The 21,041-nt window shown below is 45.9% G+C and overlaps 2 protein-coding genes across 4 annotated transcripts in view; one reads left to right on the plus strand and one right to left on the minus strand.

The window, feature by feature from the left end:
• On the plus strand, window positions 1–17,038 carry DOLPP1 (dolichyldiphosphatase 1). The gene is made up of 8 exons (XM_063409996.1): window positions 1–676; window positions 8,820–8,920; window positions 10,519–10,603; window positions 10,849–10,948; window positions 11,760–11,858; window positions 13,121–13,249; window positions 13,758–13,847; window positions 14,305–17,038. The coding sequence occupies exons 1-8, from the start codon at window positions 601–603 to the stop codon at window positions 14,339–14,341; spliced, it is 717 nt and encodes a 238-aa protein (XP_063266066.1). The 5' UTR covers window positions 1–600; the 3' UTR covers window positions 14,342–17,038.
• The window catches only part of CRAT (carnitine O-acetyltransferase), an 18,771-nt gene continuing 12,416 nt past the window's right edge, over window positions 14,687–21,041 (minus strand). For all 3 annotated transcript variants that reach the window (XM_063409987.1, XM_063409988.1, XM_063409989.1), the window contains one exon: window positions 14,687–20,529. In XM_063409987.1, coding sequence (XP_063266057.1) covers window positions 20,314–20,529 — 216 coding nt within the window. In that variant the 3' untranslated portion in view covers window positions 14,687–20,313. The remainder of the gene's footprint in view (window positions 20,530–21,041) is intronic.

The raw sequence follows: 21,041 nt of genomic DNA on the forward strand, positions 1-21,041 counted from the left end.
GGGCGGCTGCAGCGGGGTGTGAAGGCAGACCAGGCTGCACCAGAGTGGAATCCTCGGGCTGTCCCCAGTGGGGTGTGAGGGATGCGAGGGAAGCCCGGGCTGTTCCCGCTGCGGTGTGAGGGGAGCCTGGAGCGGGTCGCGCCGGGGTGCAGGGATGCGAGGGGAGCTCGGGCCGTTCTCGGCAGGGTCTGAGGGGAGCCCAGCCCGGCCATTTTCCCGCCGAGCCCCCGCCTCAGCGACCCGCGCCCGCCGCGCCACCGCCACCGCTGATTGGCTGAGAACTGGCGCCACGGCGAGGTGCTGATTGGCCCATCCGCACGGCAGCTCTGCCCAATGACGAAACGCCTTGCCGCCCGCCTTTCCTCTGACTGGCTGTGCCGCTCCCTGCGCCCGCCCACTGCCGGGCTGCGGTGCCGGCAGCCGATTGGCTGAGGCGCTCCCCGGGCTGGATGTTTAATTGGGCGGTGCTGGGCGGCCCGGCGCCTCACCTGCCGCGCGCCGCCATTGGTCCGTCGCTCCCCGCGTCCCCGCCCATTGGCCGCCCCGCCCCTCAAGAGCGTCCCCATTGGCCGTAGCGGCCCGGCCCGGTATCCGGGTAAGATGGCCGCAGTCGGGGAGTGCTCGCTTCCCGCGCCGTGGCGGCCGGTCTCCCTCACTCACGTCGAGTATCCCGCAGGTAACGCTCCGTTTCGCCGCCGCCGTGCCTTCCCACCGCGCCTCCGGGCGCGGCGGGCCCTTTCCCGCCGCCCCGCGGCTCCGCCGAGGGCCGCGCTGGCGGCTGCCAAATAGTGAGCCATTGAGCATCAGCGCTGAGGCGGCAGGGCGCGCGTGCGCGTTGGGGGCGGCGAGGCGCCCTGCCAGATTGAGAGCCACGGCGGGAGCGGCGGTGCGCATGCGCGGTGGGGGCTCCGGGCTGGGGGTCTGCGGGGGGGGCACAGGGAAGGGGACCGGGCATGGGCTTGGGGCGGCGGCTCCGTCCCGGGGATCCCGGAGCCGCCCGGCCCTCCGCTGCCGCCCTGCCCGCTCCACACCGCCGCCTCGCTGCCTCTGCAGCCCTCTGGCCATGTGTGCTGCCCCCGGCTTCGAGGCGAGGGTCCCACCCACGGTGTGCAGCTGCCCGCTGCCGCCCCAGCAGCGTGCTGGTGTCGGTGTCACCTCGCTGCTCCGTGTGCTGGGGGTCTGGCTCGGGGTGTCACCGTGCCAGCGGTCCTGGGGACCCTCGTGACACCCCGGGGAGTGGGGATGTGGCAGGGTGTCCTTGTCCCCGGGGTGGGCTCGGTTGCCAGGGGAGTTCGGTGGCTGTGCTGGGAGTAGGAGTGGCAGGGTGTCCCTGTCCCAGGTGGTTTTCCTGGGAATACTTTGGTCAGTCAGCGCTCAGGGAAATGCCCCGAGGACTTCAGGCACAGGATGTTTTGTGGCTCAGCTCTTGTTGGGTCCTGGCAGCACTGAGAAGCAATAGGTGCCTGAGTGCAGGATGGGCTGTTCCAGCTGGGACAGGTGTGATCCACAAAGGTCCTGCACACCAGCAGCCCGACCCAGTGGAGTGAATTCCTGATGTGCAAGAGCAGACGGGTCTGTGTTCAACTGGCGTTTGTCTAAACTGTGTCACATCAGTACCTGTGGTCCTCTGGAGCTCCTGTGGCTGCTTTGTGTTGTGCTGGGTCTGGGTGCTTGTTATAATCAGAGATAGTAGAAAAGTGAAGTGTCAGAGTGATAGTATTAACCATTTACTCAAAATCAACATCTTGTCTAAACACTATTCTCAGTATTTCCAGTTTTATTGAGCCCCCAACTTGCCATGAAATGTTGCTGTATGTCCTGTTTCAATAGCTGGATTTTAGTTCCCGATGAAAGCTCCTCTCAGTAGTGCAATTCCTAAAGCTTTTAAAGTGCTTAGGGATCTTCTGGGTTGAAAGTGCCCATTTAGCCTGGAGACTTGAAATGTGACAACACTGAAAAAATACCTGGCACTGGAGATACATTATTTCTTGGCCCTCCTCCTTATGGCTGTTTCATGGTTTTCTGTGATGCTTTATGTGAAATATTGGCATTTTCTTTTCTGTCTTGCATTTTCTTCCACACTGTAAGCTCTTCTGCCATCCCCCTTCTCAAATATATTGTGTCTGTTTGGGAAAGATGGGAAATAAGCTTGCCAGTAGTATTGATATATTCATCTTTGTATCTTATCTCCTTATCTGAACCTGACAGAATACACAGAGCGTCCTCTGCTCCATTTGTTGGATTGGTTTGGGAAATGAAGGTGGTGGAAATCTCTGCACAAGGGTTATCTGTCAGATCTTGAACAATGTGACATAACCTGATTATTTTCTCTCTGCATTGAGAGCTCTTACACAGGCAAAGGGAAGAGATGATTGTGTGGAAGGGTAAACCTCCCAGGTAAACCTCACCACCCAGCTTAGGGTTGGGTATGGGGGATGGGTACTGTGTTTATCTTGGATAAAACATGTATTTTTGAAAGCCTATAAAGTGGAGACAAAGAACTAAAACAATAAAACAGCTGGAGGTATAAAAGTTTGTTAATTTACTTTCATAGAATCATTTAAGTTGGAGAAGCCCCTGAGATCACTGAGTCCAGCTGTTCCCCCAGGACTGCCAAGGCCACCACTAAACCACATCCTCAAGTGCCACATTTAAACAGTTCTTAAATCCCTCCAGGCGTGGGGAGTCCACCACTGCCCTGGGCAGCTGTGCCAGGGCTGGACAGCACTTTCTGTGAAGAAGCTTTTCCTAATATCCAAGTCAGACCTCCCCTGGTGCAACTTGTGTCTGTTTATTCTTCTCCTGTCCCTTTTCCCTGGGTGCAGAGCCTGACACCCACCCTGCCTGCCTCCTTCTGTCAGGGAGTGGTGCACAGCCAGAAGGTCACCCCGAGCCTCCTTTTTTCTTCAGGCTGACCCCCCCCTGCATCTCCCTCAGCCTCTCTAGACCCTTCCCCAGCTCTGTTCCCTTCTCTGGACATGCTTCAGCCCCTCGATGCCTCTGTTGTTTTGAGGGGCATAAAACTGACCCCAGGATTTGAGGTGGGGCCTTAGCAGTGTCCAGCACAGGGGGACTTGGTGTCACTGGTGAACTGTCTGAGAGTGCACTCGATCTCCTCGTCCAGATCATTAATAAAGATATGAAACAGAACCTGCCTCAGAAATGAGCTAATCCAGCTGGATTTAGCTCCATTCCCCATCAGTCTGGGCCTGGACAAGTTTTTTACCTGGAAAACAGAGCCCACATCCCCTGTGTTCTCCAGGAGAATGCTGTAGAAAGCAGTGTCACAGGCTTTATTAAGTCAAGATAGACAACATTTTGGTCTAAAATAATGACCTGCAGTAAGTGGTAGGTCTGATGCTTTTACCTGGATTTGGGGAAAGTGCTCTTAACTTTATTTAGAAAGCTTTTTGCATTCACCCTGGGCACATCTAAAGTCCAGGTCCATAAAGCATCTAGATAATGTATATTTATAAAGGACTGATGTTGGCAGCATGCTCAGCACAGTGGAGTTAATGTAGCCTTGTGCTGCTGAGAGGGGTTGGAATGAGAAATAGATCCTGCTTTTACCAACATCAATTATTAAGCTGTCTTGGCATGTCATGCACTGCTCTGTGGCAAACAGCTTCGGCTCTTAGCTGATCCCAGAGGCTGCTGAGCCTCTGTGGCACCTGCCTCTGAAAATCTCACATCTTTAAAGATTTCCAGAGCAGAACCTCGGCTTTCATCTGCCATGGGTGATGGTCCCGCTCCCTGGGACTGGGTAAAAAGCTGTCACTGCTGATTTCTGCCTGGCAGACAAAGCCTGGATTTGGGCTTCTATTTCTAATTGTTAAGGGGAGAGGTGTCTCCAGAAAGGTGCTCCGTGTTCTGATCTAATGTTTCCTTGTCCATAGTGATACATCAAATCCAGCCTTAGTTGCTTGTGTGGCTGCACAGCTCTCCAGGGCTTTCTGTGATGTCCACTTTGAGCAGAACAAATGAGAAACAGCAGATGAATGCTGTGGTAATCAACTGCAGACTGGTCTGAGGAATGGAATGTTGGAGACCTGACTGAAATACTACCCATAGGGAATGTTAGGATTAAACATAGGGCGAAAAAAATCAGCCATGGCAGTGCTGCCATGGGCATGCCAAAGCACACTGCTGCAGAGCACAGCCTGTAAAAATATCATCCTGATGCTGCTTCCAGAATTTTTGGATCCTGGAGCATTTCATATTACCAGTCCTGCTTTGGTGAGACCAAGGAATGATCTGGTATAGTGTCAGGTTGCTGGCAGGTAGGCAGGAATAATCCTCCTTCCCTATGTCCTTCCAGTAATGAGCTGGTGATTGCATCAGGACTGTTAAGTCCTTTGATGGATGTATAAAAGCTGTATCTCTAATTGTTCTTTGAATCCATTTCCGCTTTGGATCTCACGGTATCTTTGGCACTGAGCTTTGTAGCTTAATGTGGTTGTTGTTTCTTTTCGAAGTCCACTGCTCAGTAATTTCATCAAACACTCTCTCATGTGCAGTGAGAGGCAGCAATTGTTTGCTGTCAGTTTCTCCATATAATTCACGACTTTATAGAACTGTTGTATCATCTGTTTTCCTTTGCCAGCTGAAAATCTGATTTATTTGATGTTTTCTGAATGGCTGCTGTCGCATACTTATCTTTGTCCCCATTCTATTTGCCTTTTCTGTGTGTACTCTCCCTTTTTAGCTGGTGACACCAGAATTGCATAATAAATTTTTGTAGTTCTGTAACAGTAACTTCTGTTGTGCTCTTAAAAATGTTCTTCTTGCCTTTTTGACTGCTGCAGAGCACTGGATGCTACTCTGAAGGTATTGGCACACATTGAGTCTGAGGGTTTTTGTTTGACAACAACTGAACTAAATCCTGTCATGTCATGGGTATAATTAGGGTTGTTTTTTCCCGTATGCATTGCTTTGCATGGGGTGACTTTGTGCTGCAGACTTAAAACTCATCTTCAGGGACTTCCTGCCTGTAGGGTGAGTTTTACTGGAGAAACATTGAGTTCCTGGTTTGTTTGGGTTTTTTTATTATTATTTGGAGAAAAGAAAGAAAACTTCCTCTCTTCAGTGCAGCTGGGATTCTTAGAGCTGTGGGACTTTCTGGACCTCCTCACACTGGATAAATTCTTTAAGGAGAGGAAAACTTTTCTCTGCAGAATGACGGAATATTCCCATTTTCCCCCTTTCTCCAGGATGTTTCCTGCAGTCAGGCAGAGTTGGAGGGGTGTGCAGAATCAGTCAGTGGGTGAAGAGGTTCAAAGGTGCTGGTGCTGTGTCTGTGCTTTGGCTCAGCACTTCTTGTTGCTGTTCAGTGTCAGCACAGGCAGCTCCTATAGGAATGTTTGTTCTGATAACCCTCCTGTGGTTCTGCAGGCTGGGAGCTCACAAGTCAGGGCTCATTCCATAGCTAAGCAGTATCTCTTGGAAGAAGCAGATCCCACTCTTGTTCGGCTGCTTTAATGCAGGGTTTGTGTTTAATCTCCCTGCACAAGTTATGTCTGATTCCTGCCTTTATGCCAGAATTTAAAGCCTCCTGCAGATATTTTTGCTGTCCCACAGCTCGTGTTATGGGGATGTACACAAGCAGAGGAAATGACTCTTTTATATCCCGAATATTTAGTGATGTAAATGCCCATGACACACGCACACTGCATGTTGTCTGTGCAACTTGCACATGTGCACTTAGCCAAGAGCACACAAGCAGTGGCAGTGCCACAAATAGATCCTTCAATAGGAAGTGGTGGTGGCAAAGCTCAGTCTTGTGGTAGGATGTGGTTGAGGGCTGTTGATTCACATTTTTACATCCTATACAGGTTAAGTAGATGTGGTGAAGCTCAGCTATTTCCACCGATAGGATGCTGGGAAAAATGTTGAATTGGAGCAGAAGTAGATGCTGAATGAAGGCTGAAAAAAATAGCGTGTGTCTGAGCTATGTATAGTGCTGCACGTACTTATCTCTTTGCTGCCCAAAAATGAGGTTGTTGCATCCTTTATTTTTGCTTTTTGGGCTCCAAATAATGTCCAGGGAAAGCTAGACTTTAAAAAAGCAAAATTTAAAACTAAATGAAACCCAAGATATATATAAAGTAGATTCTCCTTTTGTGTTTTTGCAGAGATTTTGTCTCTGTTCCTGCCAGTTAGAGGAACTGCTTTTAAATCCCCAAGTTTAGTAAATTAAAGGAAAATTAATTTTTATTTTAAAAAGGCAGGGGTGCTGCTTGCTAGATCTGACTGGACTTTAAACTGTGGCTCTCCTGCACGTCTCCTTTCCCTGGGAATAAGTCTCGGAGCGCGCTGGAGCGTGAGAGGAGACAGGAGTGACAGAAGTAATCACGCTCCAAGGCCCCTGGAGCACTGCGCGCTGAGCAGCGCTGCCCTTTCTCTCAGAGCTCACTTTGCCTCCTCCGCTGGGGATTTCCAGTCCTTTCAGAGCTACTTTGGTCACTGAGGCTCTGCCTTGAGCTGCTGATCCAGCGGGGCCGTTTGTGAGGGCATTAGTGTGTTCTTGGGGTAGCTCCAGAGATGCCTTTAGTGCCCAGCTGTTTATTTGCCTCCTCCATAGAAAAAGTGGTTCTGGAATGTGGCTGTGTTTAATTGCCATTAGCCACGGGAACATGAAGTATTATTAGTGATATCTGCTCTGTTTTAAATGGACTGCTGAAATATTTGAGGAGCTTTTGTGTTTAGATTGGTGCCTGTAGGTGCATCTGGGAGTGATGGTTCCCCTCTCGGGTGTGGTTTTTGTGCCTGTCAAATCTGGGTGATTTGATTTATTGGGATGTTATCATGTAACATAAGAGAGGATTTTGAGTTTGCTACTGCTGATCCTATTTAAATTAAAAGACTGCTTACTTAAGTACCTTTCCACCATCTGCACAAGAAATAGAACCCTCTGCAAAGATAAATAATCTGGTTTGGTTTCTACTTGACAAAATTATTGCTTTGAGTGTGGAAGTGCTAAGCCTTTACGTACTGTGGATTACCAGAGTGAATGATCTGAAATGTGGTGATCTCTTGATGATGAGCTCTCTTTAATTGGTAATGCTGGAATTGAGACTTTAGGAAAGTATTCCTAAGGCTTTCAGGGTGTTTGTCTCTTGACAAGGTGGCTTCTCTCATGAATTCCCTCATCATTGATAACAGAGCTCATTTTGTTGAGAGTTTGTGATTTATATAAAACCATAAAGGGCTCGATTCTCTATTGCCAGGTAACTGGTGCTGTCACTTACATCCCCTTTGTGTTACCATAATCCATTGCTTTGGGAGCATTTAGAAAGCACCTGATGCAAGGCAAACCTGCCATATGGAGCAAGAAAAGTTTCAAATTCAGCGTCTTCTAATGCTTTTTGGGTTAAAACTAAAGTAGAGCCTCACTTCATTGGAAACTCAGTGTACTTGTCCTCCAAATCTTCCTCCTTTCACCTAACCCCTGCTAATAATCCTTGCTGCTGGTTCCCAAATTTAACCCAGAGTTTGGAATTCTAGAGGCTTCCATGCACTATACCTGATGTAACCACAACTATGTGGCAATAACATCAGCAGTGTGAACTTTGCTGTAAAGGGGCAATAACTTCCTTTATTATCAGTTCCAGCACTCAGAGGCTGGGGTTAAAGTCCTTTTTGCCAAGTGCTGCTTTGAAATGTGGGTGTGTGGGCTGGAGAGACTCAGTGTCTTTCAGTGGAATTGATCAAGGAATGAGTCCAGTGCTCAGCCTGGCAGAGGTTTCTGTTTCCTTTTGAGAGGAGGGAAGGACAAATTTATGTGGGGGCTGATCCTTTTGTGTTTGGTGATGGGCTGGAGAGGATCTGGTCTGTGAGAACCAATACACAAAGTACCCATCTCTTCTATTGCCCTCTGGGTTCATAACAGTGAGTTTGTGGTGACTTCTGTGTTTAAAGATTCTCTGGCAGACAGTTCTCACTCGTTTATGAGTTGCTGATCGTGGAGCAAAATTGATCTGATAATTTTTTGTTTCCTTGGAATTTGTGCTGACATCTTTTCTCCAAATACTTCTGTGTGCATCCCGTTTTGGGGGAGAGAGGCGAGAGAAACTTGGATCAAAATGCACAGCTGCTCCTTACTGTTGCTGCCCACTTCTGTGTCTGCTGTAGTTCAGAATAAAGGTTTTGAGGGACCTTATGGCCTCTGTGAGGTCCCATTGCTGCTCCCTGATGCTCTCTGGGGGTTAACTAGACGGTTAATTATTTGGGTTGGAGGCCCACATCTCCTTCTGTGTGGTACAAGTGGGCTACTGGTGAAAAAGGCAGTCTCCTTTATTTCCCTGACATCTCCTGCTATGTTTAGCTATTTATTTCCTTCCCATTTTGCTAATGCTAGTGTTCGTGCAGACACATGGTGAGACAGATTAGGAAGCTGATCCAGCTGAAAACTAACCCATTTTAGTGAGGGAGTGGGAAAGGATTTGTTTGGGGACTGTTTGCTGCCACAGAGAAGAAATAGGAATGAGGGGAAGGGAAAGATGCTGCCTTTTGCAGCAGCCTGTGCTCATGTTGGATTAAAGTGGCTCTAGGCCCACACCCATGGTTATTGTTGTAAACTGGGTGGCAGTAATCTCTGCTGAATGATTCCAGGCTCCTTTCATCCCTGATTTTGAACCTGCATGGAAGCAGTGCTGTGTCCCTGCCTCAGCTCCTCTGTCATTCTGGAACACAGGGACTTGCTGCACTGCTGAGGTTGCCCCTCTGCCCTGTGATGCAGGGCTCTCACTGACTCATGTTGTGGTGGCAGGCAAGTACCTGTGAAGTTCACACTGATTTGTTTCTCTTGTTTGTTTCCCCAGGTGATTTTTCTGGCCAGCTTTTAGCTTATTTGAGTCTTGGTCCAATATTCATAATTGTTGGTTTTGTAACACTCATCATATTCAAGAGAGAGCTTCACACGGTGAGTCCTTCTCTCCCTTCCCTCCCTCTCCTTATGACAAAAGTCTTTTCCTTTGTCACCTGGGGCTCCTGTATTCACACTTCTTTTTCTCTCTATAAGGAGCAAGCTGAGGAAAGCCACCTTCCTGTCAGGAAACAGCAGGAGACACTTAGCACCCGTACCAGGTTCAAAGGCTTCTCAGCCTTTTCTGAGTTCTCTGTTCCTCTGGTGTGTTTTGGACATTATCTGTCCAGAACCATCGAGGGAAATGTCTGAGGGAGTACAGAATGCTGTTGCAGAGTGGGAACACTCCCAAGATCCAGTAGGATCATAGCACTGGGCAGCATGTGAAGGAAATGGTGTGTGTAACTCAGGGGGATGCACTTTCTTTGAACTACTGAGGCAGAAAAGGGGATAAAAATAAAACCTAAAGCTTTCCAAGGGAGTGGATCTGTCTTTAATGGCTGCATTTCAAATATAAGTTGAATACCAGGTTCAGAAGAGACTTGTTTCAATCCAAATTCTTACGATGCTTTCTATTTGCTCCTCCAGGTAGTTGGGAATCAGTGTCATGGATAAACTCCCTCTAGGCTGTATAAACCTCTTGTAACATTTGTCCTCAGTAAGCAGATAAAACAGGGGCCACTGAAAGGGTTTTGACAGCACATTTTGAATGTAGGGCCACGGTGTCATGGGAACCATTGGCCAAAGGGACCTGGGAATGGGACTTTTAACTAGGGAAGGCAGCTGTTCACTTTTGGCAACTCAAAGGTTTTGTGTTGGCCCAAAAGAGAGAAGAAAGCAGAGTAACTATTGCACAGATTTATGGGATTCTCAACACAGGGATTTGTTTGGTGTTGGTAATGAGACAAGTGTTGAGGTTGATTCTCAGTTCTTCGTGTGGGGAGTCACCACTGGGCTGGAGAGAGACACGGGCTGACTTGCAGCAGCCTGATCTGTGGCTCAGGATGTGGAGTGAAAAATTGCTTCATCATGTGGAATGGGAATGAGTGCTAAGGAGGCAGAGTGTCATCACCAGCTGGGAATTTGATCATAGCAGCAGGACTAATTTAGGGGAGGTGTATGAACTGTGAAGTTGAAGTGTAAAAATAAATGCTACCAGGTCTGGCTTAGCTCAGAATGTGAATTCATCTTAGACTGAAGACAGCAGCTTCAAGATGAAAGTATTCATAGAGGGAAAAGCCAGAAAGCCTAAAAAGTCACCTTTGTTTTAAACTATTTACCCAAATAACAGTGTCTGCACTCCCCCTGTTGGTCATGAGGAAAAGCCAGTTTCCAAAAACCTGCCCTATTAAAAAGGTCACTTTCTGCACTTGCTGGTGCAAGGTGCTGGCAGAAGTGCCCTGCTGTGTCATTTTTGTCTTTCTGTGTATCAGCTGCTGAAAATCTGCGTGTACACAATGTGTTGCCAAATAGAAAGTGAGCTGAAAATAAATGCTTTTCCTCCTCAGGTATAGAATTTGGAAACCATTGGTTTTAACTCTAGTAGCCAAAAAAGAAAATTAGAAACATAATGTTTGGGGGTTTTGTCACCAGACAGAGCTTGGTAAGTAGAAGGATCCCTTAGAGGGGATGACACAGCTGTCTTGCCTTCACAGATCTCTTTCTTGGGAGGGCTGGTGTTCAACGAGGGAGTGAACTGGTTAATAAAAAATGTAATCCGGGAGCCTCGGCCGTGTGAAGGTAGGGTGTGGGCCATGAGTGTGGTGGTGTCAGGGGAGTTTTGGGTGGAATGCTGACTGGGGGGCGTAGAGGGTTTTTCCCCCTTTGCCTCATGTTTGAGTGTAAAAAGGCTGACAGAGAAACCCGAGCAGGGACATGTCCTGTGGACCTGGTGCATGCTCCAGCAGCGTGGTCTGGCGTCATATCTGGAGTGTTCCAGCTGCTGACCATACCTTGACCATCCTATTTTTTTCTTCTCTTCCCAGAAGCCCATTCAGCAGTGACCACAAAATATGGGATGCCGTCCAGCCACTCCCAGTTCATGTGGTTTTTCTCTGTCTATTCCTTTCTGTTCCTTTATTTAAGGTAAAAATTCCAGGTCAGGTTTTAGCTGTTAATATGTTGAAACACCTGAAATGGGTGGCTCCCTTGTTGGGTGCCACTTCAGTGGGATAATGGAATTAAATCTGAGGTCCTGCACAATTTATTGTGGCTTGCATGGGATTGGAGCATGTCTGTCTCCATCTGAATGTAGGGCTGGAGTTACCATGGCTGAAAACTGGAGGATGTGAGTGGGCTTCCTTTTACCTGTCAGGGTAAAGGTCTCCCAATTTTCCCAATTTTCTTTTTCTAAGCTTTGATGGTGCCCCACAGTGAGGGAAGAGGTGGGGGACAGGGAGGAGAAATGAAGAGCTGCTTTCTCATTTTGTCTCAGTTTCAGTGGGGTTACCATCAATCTTTTGGATAATACTAGCTGTCCACTTGCATGCTTTTTAGTTGACTTCCCTTTCCAAGTACTGGGTTTACCTGTGCTTTAACAAAATTCTTGCTGGGGCATGGCTCTATCTGTGGCTCTGTGTGTGGAGGAAGACAAAACTCCCAGTTTCTGTTGGCTCTGTGGATGATGGAGGGGCTCTGTCTTGGCTCCCTGTTGCATAAACTCACATCAGTGTGAGCATCCTGCCTTCCATCACAGCAATCCCTGTTCTCAGCTGGAGAAGAACCACGTGTGGCTTCCTGGCTACTCTTTAACTGCTGCCAGTGGGACAGATTGCTGCTGGGATGAGCTTGAGCTGCCCAAGACCCCAGTGGAGTGAAGCTTTCCTAGGGTTTCAGAGGGAGGGATGTCAGGAGCGCTCAGCTCTGCCCTGTGCTAATGGTTTTCCATCTCTTTCAGAATGCACCAAACAAACAACGCGAGGTTTCTGGATTTGCTATGGCGACACGTGCTGTCCATCTGCCTCGTCACAGTGGCTTTGCTAGTCTCATATAGTAGGTATGGAGCAACTGTTTGTCTTCTGCTCTCACACAGCCCCGAGGCCTTTCCCAGCCAGCAGCCCTGGCATTCCTGATCCTGCCTTTCCCACCTGATTCTCCACTGTGCCCTACAAGTCAGAGCTTTATAGAAGTGTTGCCATGAGACCCAATAAACAAAGGTGCCGTGTGTATGGTGCTTCACAGAAGCATTTACAAACCCCAGATGAGCTGAGCTTGTGCCAGTTCCCCATGGGCTGCAGCTATGCTCCATCCAGCCTTGCTGCCTTGCCCTTTCCAGCACCAAGTGTGGGAGCATTGCCCCATGCCTTGGACATCTGCAGCATGTGGATTGCTACAGCTGATCAATCCCACTGTTTTGCTCGAGCATGAGTTAATCAAAACATTTCTAGCTGTTGGCTTGCAAGATTTAGCTGTATTAAGATGGATAAAGAAAATGGAACTGTGATCGTGATTTTGTTTTTTCTTTAGTAGATGAAATGTAAAGTGAGCTCCAGTGATTGGAAAAGCAGACAAATTCAAGCTAGAAATAGGGTCACATTTTCCACAGGAAAGTAATTACCTGTTGGCACAGTTGACTGTACACTACAGCTGATTACTTACTCCTAGTTATTCTAAAATCCTGGCAGGACAGATTTGTCAGAGGTATATGGTCTAATTAAAACTAAATTAGAGGAAATCAAGTGGCCTATGTTAGACAACAGGTCAGATAAGATGATCATAATATGTGGGTGAAAAGATTTTCAAGTGCAGCTTGTGCACACATATAACAGGCCAACAGTGCAGCTCTGAGTGGCTGCAGTCACAGTGAGCACATTGGTCATGCAGCCTCTGTGCCTGTCACATTGGAGAGCAGCAAAATCACAAAAAAAAAAATGCTGTCCATGTTCTTAAAAGCCTTTAAGCCCCAGCTTTGGTGGCCTGGAGGGGCCATGTCCTGTTACTGCCTTTGGAAAAGGCCCTTTTGGGAGCTAACAGTATTAGTTCTTCAGCTGATCCAAAGATGGATGAAGAAGAACGTGGAGGGTTATTGAGTTAAGCTCCAACTAGAAGTGCTCCAAGCTGAAACTGGTGTAGCAGGGAAGATTTTTCCCCAGGTTTTTTCCCCCACTATTTTTGCCAGCTTTTTACTGAAAAAAGACCCACTATTAACATCTGGAGGGTAACTTGCACCCACACCTGTGGGTCCAGTGGCACCTTAGCTCCTGAGTCTTGGCTCCTTTGGTTTTCAAGCCTGTCTGGTGACTCTTGTCTTCACTGCAGGGTTTATTTGCTTTACCACACCTGGAGCCAAGTCCTATATGGAGGTGTGGCAGGAAGCATCATGGCCATAGCCTGGTTTGCCTTCACACAGGAGATCCTAACTCCCCTCTTCCCGAGGATAGCTGCGTGGTGAGTCTCTTTATTCTGTGGAGGTTTGTTACGGATGTTAGAAATGAGAATTCCTGGGCTCTGTCCCAGTTTTGCATAGCGGCTGTTGTGTAACCTACTTTGTTCCTCCATCTTTTTTGTGCATGCATATATACAAAGGATCATGTGTCCTTGATAAGGATGGGGAAGAGGGAATTCAATCAATTGCTACATTTTGTAAAGCCCCACTAAAGCTGAGGTGTGGCAGAGTGCTGGAGGAGCTCTGCAAGATGAACAGCAGACCTTTCCTAATGAATGTCTAATGACCTAGTCAAATTGCAGAGCTATTTACATGTAATATAGTCTGGAAATACTGTATAAGGAAAGAAAAAAAAGGTTTTGATTTAATGTAACAAAGAATCCTTTTCACAGCCTGAAGTGATAGAATAATACTGCTAACTAGAGCAGGTTTTGTGCTTTTTTTAAAAATCAAAATTTTAGTGGAGAAAGTCTAATTATTCCCCCTTTCTACCACATTGTCCCTTTTCAGGCCAATTTCAGAGTTCTTTTTAATCCGAGATACCAGCCTCATTCCTAACATCCTGTGGTTTGAATACACAGTCACGAGAGCAGAAGCAAGGTAAGTGTTGGGAGTGGAGGAGCTGTTGCTGCCCTGACCTTCCAGATGCAGTTATTAATTAATTTTCTGATCTGTAGCTGATAATTTTTGGCTCAAAGTAAAGAAATACCAAGTTGTGGGTTCACGACTGCATCTGAAAGGTGACTCTGGAGAGGGTGTGATTCAAGAATTTAATTTGATTTCAGCGGCATTTCAGCTCCCTGGCTCATGATTTTTGCAAGAATTTGTTTATAATCTTGCATCCACGTGTGAGCTTGTATACACTGAAGAGGGGGTGGATGTTCTGGGAGTGTGGAGAGTGGGAAGGGCTGATCTGCCTGGCGGGTATGGCAGGGCACTTTGGTTTTGTGTGGAGCTAAGCAGAGGCGTACTTTAATCCTCCTGTGTGTATCTGTTTTGGGGTGTCACCCCTGGGATGGGGTTGTCCCTGTGTCACCCGTGTGGTGTTGCCCTGCAGGAACAGACAGCGCAAGCTGGGTACGAAGCTGCAGTGACGGGAGCGGGGGACCAGGACGCGTTTAACGGAGACAGACAAGAGCAGAGACCTGGGAGCAGCAAGGAGCCTTTTACCAGACGGACCAAAGGAACAGGCAGGGACCACACCCAAAACCTGAAAGCCTTTGCTCTGCTTTAGCAGCTAAGCTGGATTGCTCCCTGATGCATGTGGGACCGTGCAGGAGTGGAAACTCGTTTTGAACACAGATGCACATGGTTGGATGTACCATCGTGTCTACGTCAGGGGAGGGGGGAGAAAATGCCTGGTGTCGTGTTCGGGGGAGGGAAAACCAAAAACGGATCTTTTCTGTGACTTTTTTTTTCAGCATGAAATATACACACTATTTATTTATTTTTTTAAATGGAACTATTGTTTATGGGGTGGGTGAGGCGTTGATTGTGTGTTTTTATTTTTTTCTTTTTTTTTATTGTTCGGGTTTTTCTTTTTTGGAAGAAGATGACAAAACTAATCTCAAGTTGGTCATGTTTAATTAGGGCTTTTAATTCTTACATGCTTCTTAGGAGGGAGGGGATCTAGGAGGGGTGACAGAAGGGAGAGGAAGACTTTCCTTTCTGCAGTCAGTTTGGGAGATCAGAATCAATTCCAACTGTACTTTGTACAGACAGAAAGACAGATTATAAACATCTGATTTTTAACACTAGTGACAGTTCTGCAGGGAAGCCTGCACAGATACCAGTTAAGGGGAGTGTGTGTGTAAAACAAAGGAAAACCACAAATATACTGACTCTTATTTTTTTTTCCACTGCTGCTCCTGTTGTGTAATTAGCAAGAGTGTCCTTTCAGAATCTCTTCTAGATGGCAAGATTATCATACATATCTCACATTTATTCCATTTCTTCCTTTATACTTTTATTATCTCAGGGTTGCTGTGATCTGTACAGCTTTTGTTGTATTCAGTGTGCCGAGGGCACTGGGAAGCCTGTTGGTTATAAGCAGTGCTGTGCTCCAGTCAGAGTCAGCCCAAAGCCTTACAAAATTCAGTTGCTGGTCTCTGTCTTAAGCACTGGATTTCACTTTTTTTCCTGTTAAAGCTTAAGGGAGGGATTTTTAAGAATGACCACAGCGACAACCACAAACGAACAACAAAGCAAGTGACAACCACAAATGAACAACAAGGCAAATGACTAATAACTAGCTCAGCTGCTCTCTGAATTATTCCTCGAAGAGTCCTGTTAGACTCCACCCATGAACTCCAAGAGAACTTGTCCTAGCAGAGGCTCCTGCCAGTTATCACAGTAGCTTGGTGGGGGTTCTGCAGCTGTAACCTTGAAAGCTGAACTCCTACAAGCAAGTTTTGCTTTCCATCCTTCTTCCATTGTGGCTCTGCGTGTGGCCAGTGGCGCTCTGGATGCTGTGTCTCTGTGGGAGTGTGCCTGCCATCTCTGTGTGCTGGTGATGCCTATGACCTCTGTGACCCGTGAGCTGACCTGGCAAGGGCTACACTCAAAGTGCTTCAGGGCTGTGCATGGACACTTTCTGTATTTCTAGTATATAATGCAGCAGTTCAAGTGTAACTACAGAGAAGTATTTATTCAAAGCACAATTGACTTGAACTTTCACAGATAAAGGACAGCTTCTGAACTGGCTCAAAGGTCATCGGTGTGCCTTCGATGCAGTCATGAGCAGAGGTAAAATGACTGTCACATCTCAGTCTTGCTGCCTGTTTTACTATCTCCACTTTAATCAGACTCCTGCATTATAAAGCTGCTTGAAGATTTTTTTTTCTGTTCATCCTGGTTATTTTTTTTTTAAGTTTTCATCTGTGCCTGTTGCTATAGGAGTTTGTGTGTTTGTGTGGAGTGGGAGCTGCTGTTGGACACCCAGAGTGTTAACTGTAGAAAGTGATCCTGATCCAGGAGATCAGGAATGAAGGCGCGTTTAAATTTCTGTGTTTAAATAGCTATGGGTAGTAAATTTACTGTTTTCAGTTGGTACAGCAAGTATATATAAACATTTTTAAGAACTGTTTAGTACTTGCATAACATAAGCAATCCTGTAACATCTGAAGGACCCAAGCACTGGATCTGCTTTGAAGGTGCATTATAATAAAGAGGCATCTTGGAGCTTTCACAAGGACATTTGATCTGCCTTAGAGCAACTCTGTTGGGATGAGACAGGACATCAGCTAGGTCCCGTGACATGGTGGTACCATATGTTTCAGTTTGAAAACTGGTACTTATGTCTTGCAAAACCATTCATTTTCTCTTTATATCTCTTGTAAGTGAACTTACAAAGCCAGAACAGAGATCACACCACTCTTCCCCAAGGGGGCTGAAGGAGTGTGATTGTTTCAGGAGTGGCTTAGCACTTCCCCAGCGTCTCGGGCTGTTACAACAGACTGCTGGAAAAAATGAATATGGAAACATCTATTGAGCATAGGGAAGAGGGTTCATCTCCTCATGGAGAGCAGTGCAGTGTAAAAAGCTGTTCCACTTCATGTTGCCTTCAAACCCAAGCTTCCTACAGTAATTCTTAGGAGTGAGGGAGAGGAAGAAGAGCTCTTGTAAGACACTGTAATAAACTCTCCTCTGTTCTCTGTGAGTTGTTTGTAATCTGCATCTTCTGCCTACTTTTGCTGTACCTTTTCAGAAATCTTTGCAATACTTGATATACAGTAGAAATTCCTTAGTGATTCCATGGATTTTCTTAACTAAATGGTGCTGTGCAGGGAAAAGATTTGAGCTCTGCCTTATTATCCTACACTTGTATGAAGTCTCCTGCCGCTAGTTTTCTGAAACTGAATATTTTCTTTGGAATATGTGGCTTTGCAAGCAGATGCTTTGTCTTCCTCCCCTGTACCCAAGGGGGCTGGATGGAGATATGACAATAAAAGGAAGGTGACAGAATGCTGTGGTTCACTGTTCTTGCTATCCCCATAAACATTGTCCCATTAAAGGTAGTTATATAACTTCTGCAGTGTTTAAGGAGATTTAAGCCTTTTTGTAGCATTTATCTGTTTATTGTGTCCCAGTTTATTCAACGAACGTTTCCAAACTTTACATGACACGGATCCCAACAGTACTTAACAGAGCTAACCAGGAAAACATGCAACACTACCAGGCTGTGTCAAAAATTGCACTCATACCCCAAGAGTTATCTGAATATTTTCAGTCTATGAATTTCTGAAATCATTTGTTCCAAATCTGTCATTTACCTGGAGCTTTAGTTTCTTCTACTTAATGTGCCTTTAAGACAATGGACATCTCTTGATAAAACAATCAGAAACAGGGAGAACAGTATTCAGTAAGACAATACCCAAAAATTCTATAAGATATGAACCAGAAGGACATCACATTTTAGAACTTGTATCATAAGAAAAAACTTTTTAAAGGAAAAAACATGTAATGATTTTAGTGTCCTTTCAAGCACTTTAAAATTCAGCCTCATTCATCTGAATTTCAGCTCTGTGTATCAGTAAGGATGCATTAGGTGGTTTATTAATCTTGTATCTCTTGCAGTCTGCTCCCTGCAGCTGAACTCTGCTGAAGCTAGTGGCATATCCAGATATAGATCCAGAACAGATCAATCCCATCTTCTGAGGTACATCTTCAGCAGTACATGCTTATGCTTAGTCTTTAATAGGCACTTTGCTTTGAGAGCCTTCCCCTTTGAGACAGAAGTGGAAAAGGGCCAGTCTCAAATTCTTCAGTGGCACTACTTGTGCTTGAAGGCATTGCAGACACGGAAAAATAATTCATCCCCTGGCAACAGAGGCTGATTCAATATGGGGGGAGGATTACTTTGGCAAAAGGAATATTTTTTTTCCATGTAAAAGGCTCCATAAATCCAGATGTTATTCCAGTAAGGTTTGTTCTTGTCTGCAGTATTTACACAATCACTTAGTTTGATAATACTGAGTATCCTCTTGCAGTTTTCAGTCTAATTGATACAGAGGAGTCACCAGAGCAGGGGTTTCTGCTTGCAGGTCTGTAGTGCTCCTATTCGTGTTTTTAGGCTGTCTCACTCCATTCAGGATTCTTCAAAAGATCAACTAAATCCATGTAGATGATGTGAAAGTGGCAGTTCAATCAAGTTCAATACAATCACTGGCTGTGCAGGTGAGTTTCAGTTAAATTTTCCTCTTTTAAGGTTTGTTATTAGGTATAAGATAGAAGCCTTGAAATAACATCCTCTCAGGAAAAAAATACCGAAGCATTGGCTTGTATCTTTTGAGAAGCAATTTAGAATTATTTTTTCTTCTTTTACTTCAAGAAGTTTTAGTGCAAATTTCTTCGTATATGTTCATCAAGGCACTTTGATCATGTCCCTTGCAGTTATTTCCCTGTTAACAGAACAGGCCATCACACTCCTAATGCTTCTTGTTCGTGGTGACGTCCCAGCAGACACATTTGAAGGTTGTGCAATTTAAATACAGAACTCCTACTCCAGAAATAGCATTAGAATTCTTCATTGCCATAAGGTTTTACTAAATAAAAGTATAGTCAGGAGCTTGGGTTCTGACACATTGGTTGGAAGTAGTTCCTGTGCTACCATTGTATGTTAATGTTTATATATACTTTTACTGTCTCAAGTTTGTCAACATAAAAACAATATCATATGAGATCATTCTCTCACAGAATAAAGCTGGCACAAATTGGAGTAATATTTCAGTAAGAAATAACTCCCCAGAGTGGCAGAAAAGGTGCTGTCCTGTTACTGTTAGTGGCTGCCACAGTGCAGAAAAAAACCTACAGGGTTGACGTGCACCCTGCTTTCTTCCCATTTTTCAAGATTTTCTGCCTTGTTACAGCAGAGTGATGTGAAAGAAGGGTTTCTGCAGTTGTTTTTCCTTTGGCCTTTGACAGATTTCAACTCTGTGGGCCAAGAGTGGAAGCACGTTCTGGAGTTCCTGATCAGAAACATCCTTATTTATCCACAGCTCAGGCATAACATTGTGCACAAAAAGGCTGTTTCTGAAAGCAAGGTGTAAAACCGCTTTGGGTTAATGTGTGTATCCTGAAGGACATCAGGCATGTGGCTTGTTAGTAAACAGTCAGCATCTTTTTCTTTTCCTCAGCTCCAAAGAAAGGTACAGTGGAGCAAGTGTCCTGCTAAATGCATAGGAAATCCCTTCTCATCTGTGCAGATGTGAAGGTACATAAAGCCAAAGCTGGCAAAACTTACATGAGGAGAGTTCTGTAGAAGCTTTATGGGGAAAAAGCTTTAGGCTGAGCTGGAAGATCAATGGTAGAACCATGGCAGGAAGCTTAACAAAAAGCCCCAGAACAAGAACAACAACAAAAATAACCTGAAACAGTAAAAATCACCTTAGCTTGTATCGAGTCGTGCTCTGTTGTTAAGAAGGTCAGTGTAAGAGGAGGGAGATCCCAGAGTCCCGAAGCAGGGGAAGGGAACATTCCTGTAAAGCCTGTACTGGCTGGAGTGCCCAGGATCAGTAGTGCAGTGTACTCTAATGAGACTGGATCTGCTCTGGTGTAACTTCCTTCTCCCCTTGCTGAAGTTGAATGATGAAGTTTTGCTGGAGCAGTAGAAAAATCTTCAGTCAAGACTGGAAGATGCTCTTCAGAAAACAAAACCAAGAAAAAGACTCGGTCTTACAGTAGTTCTATCATATAATAAACATTCCCTGCTTTTCCTGGACAGGAACTACCTTCCTCAACAAATGGATTTAAATACTGGTAAGGACTGTGCTTTCCGTATTCCCTTACAGTAATTTTCATAAAAACCATATTTGAGTGCTCTTTGAGGACAGGAAGGTGCACTTTGCATTGATGAGAGAGGCCCTGTCAGTTCTGCTTTGGTTTGAGACAGTGTTTCCTCTCACTACAGAGTCTGGTGTCTGCAGTGACTGTTCTGTAACAACTTGCTGAAAACATGTGGTCGGTATCTTCTTAGGTTCTAGGGCAAGCTGTTCTCTGGATCGTTTTCTGAGGAACTGGGAGCTTCAGTGCATCAGGGATAGCCCATTTAAACGGGAGGGTTTCCCTTTTACAGTTTGGATTTGGGAGCAGCCTGGAGCAAGATCCTCATGTCTAGCAGTGCCTTCTCGAGATAATGTGCCATGCGGGCTGCGTTTGTGTCAGCACAGCTATTGAAGGCTGAAACTGCAAAGTTGATGTGTTCCTCCATAGGGTTGTAACAGACTCCGTAGCCATCTGGAACCACGGGACCATAACACATCACACAATCTGTCTTGGCTGGGACCTGTGGAGACAATGTGATTAAAACCTTCTGACCAGTCAGAGAAAAATGAAACCATCAAATGCAAACAGATCTGTCAACAGAGGAAACTCATTAAACTCATTAAATCTCATTAAACTGTTCTAGAAGGGCCTTTGGTCAACCTCACCTCCCAACAGACATGTGCTGGACCCTACCATTTAGCAGCAGTGTCTTACCCTCTGCATTTGCACATGAGTGCTTCCCCCAGGGTAAGCTTGTAATAAGTCACAAGAACTATTCAGTAAGAATCAGAGCACAGCACTTAACACAAAGCTGTTCTGGCTGCTGACTTCACTGATCTCACTTGGATTTAGACACCAAACACTCTTGGTGATCCAAGAGTGGCTTGGTTTTGGTTATGTTAGTGTTTCACATGTCTGTAGGGACTGTGGCAGGTACAAGATCAGATCTGTAGCTTTATGGGATTGGCAGCCAGCTTAGAAATTTCTGACCCAACGTAAATGAGTTTTTAACTGAAGAGAAACATAGAGAAG

The sequence above is a fragment of the Prinia subflava genome, chromosome 12 (assembly GCF_021018805.1).
Source record: "Prinia subflava isolate CZ2003 ecotype Zambia chromosome 12, Cam_Psub_1.2, whole genome shotgun sequence".
NCBI classification, from domain to species: Eukaryota; Metazoa; Chordata; class Aves; order Passeriformes; family Cisticolidae; genus Prinia; species Prinia subflava.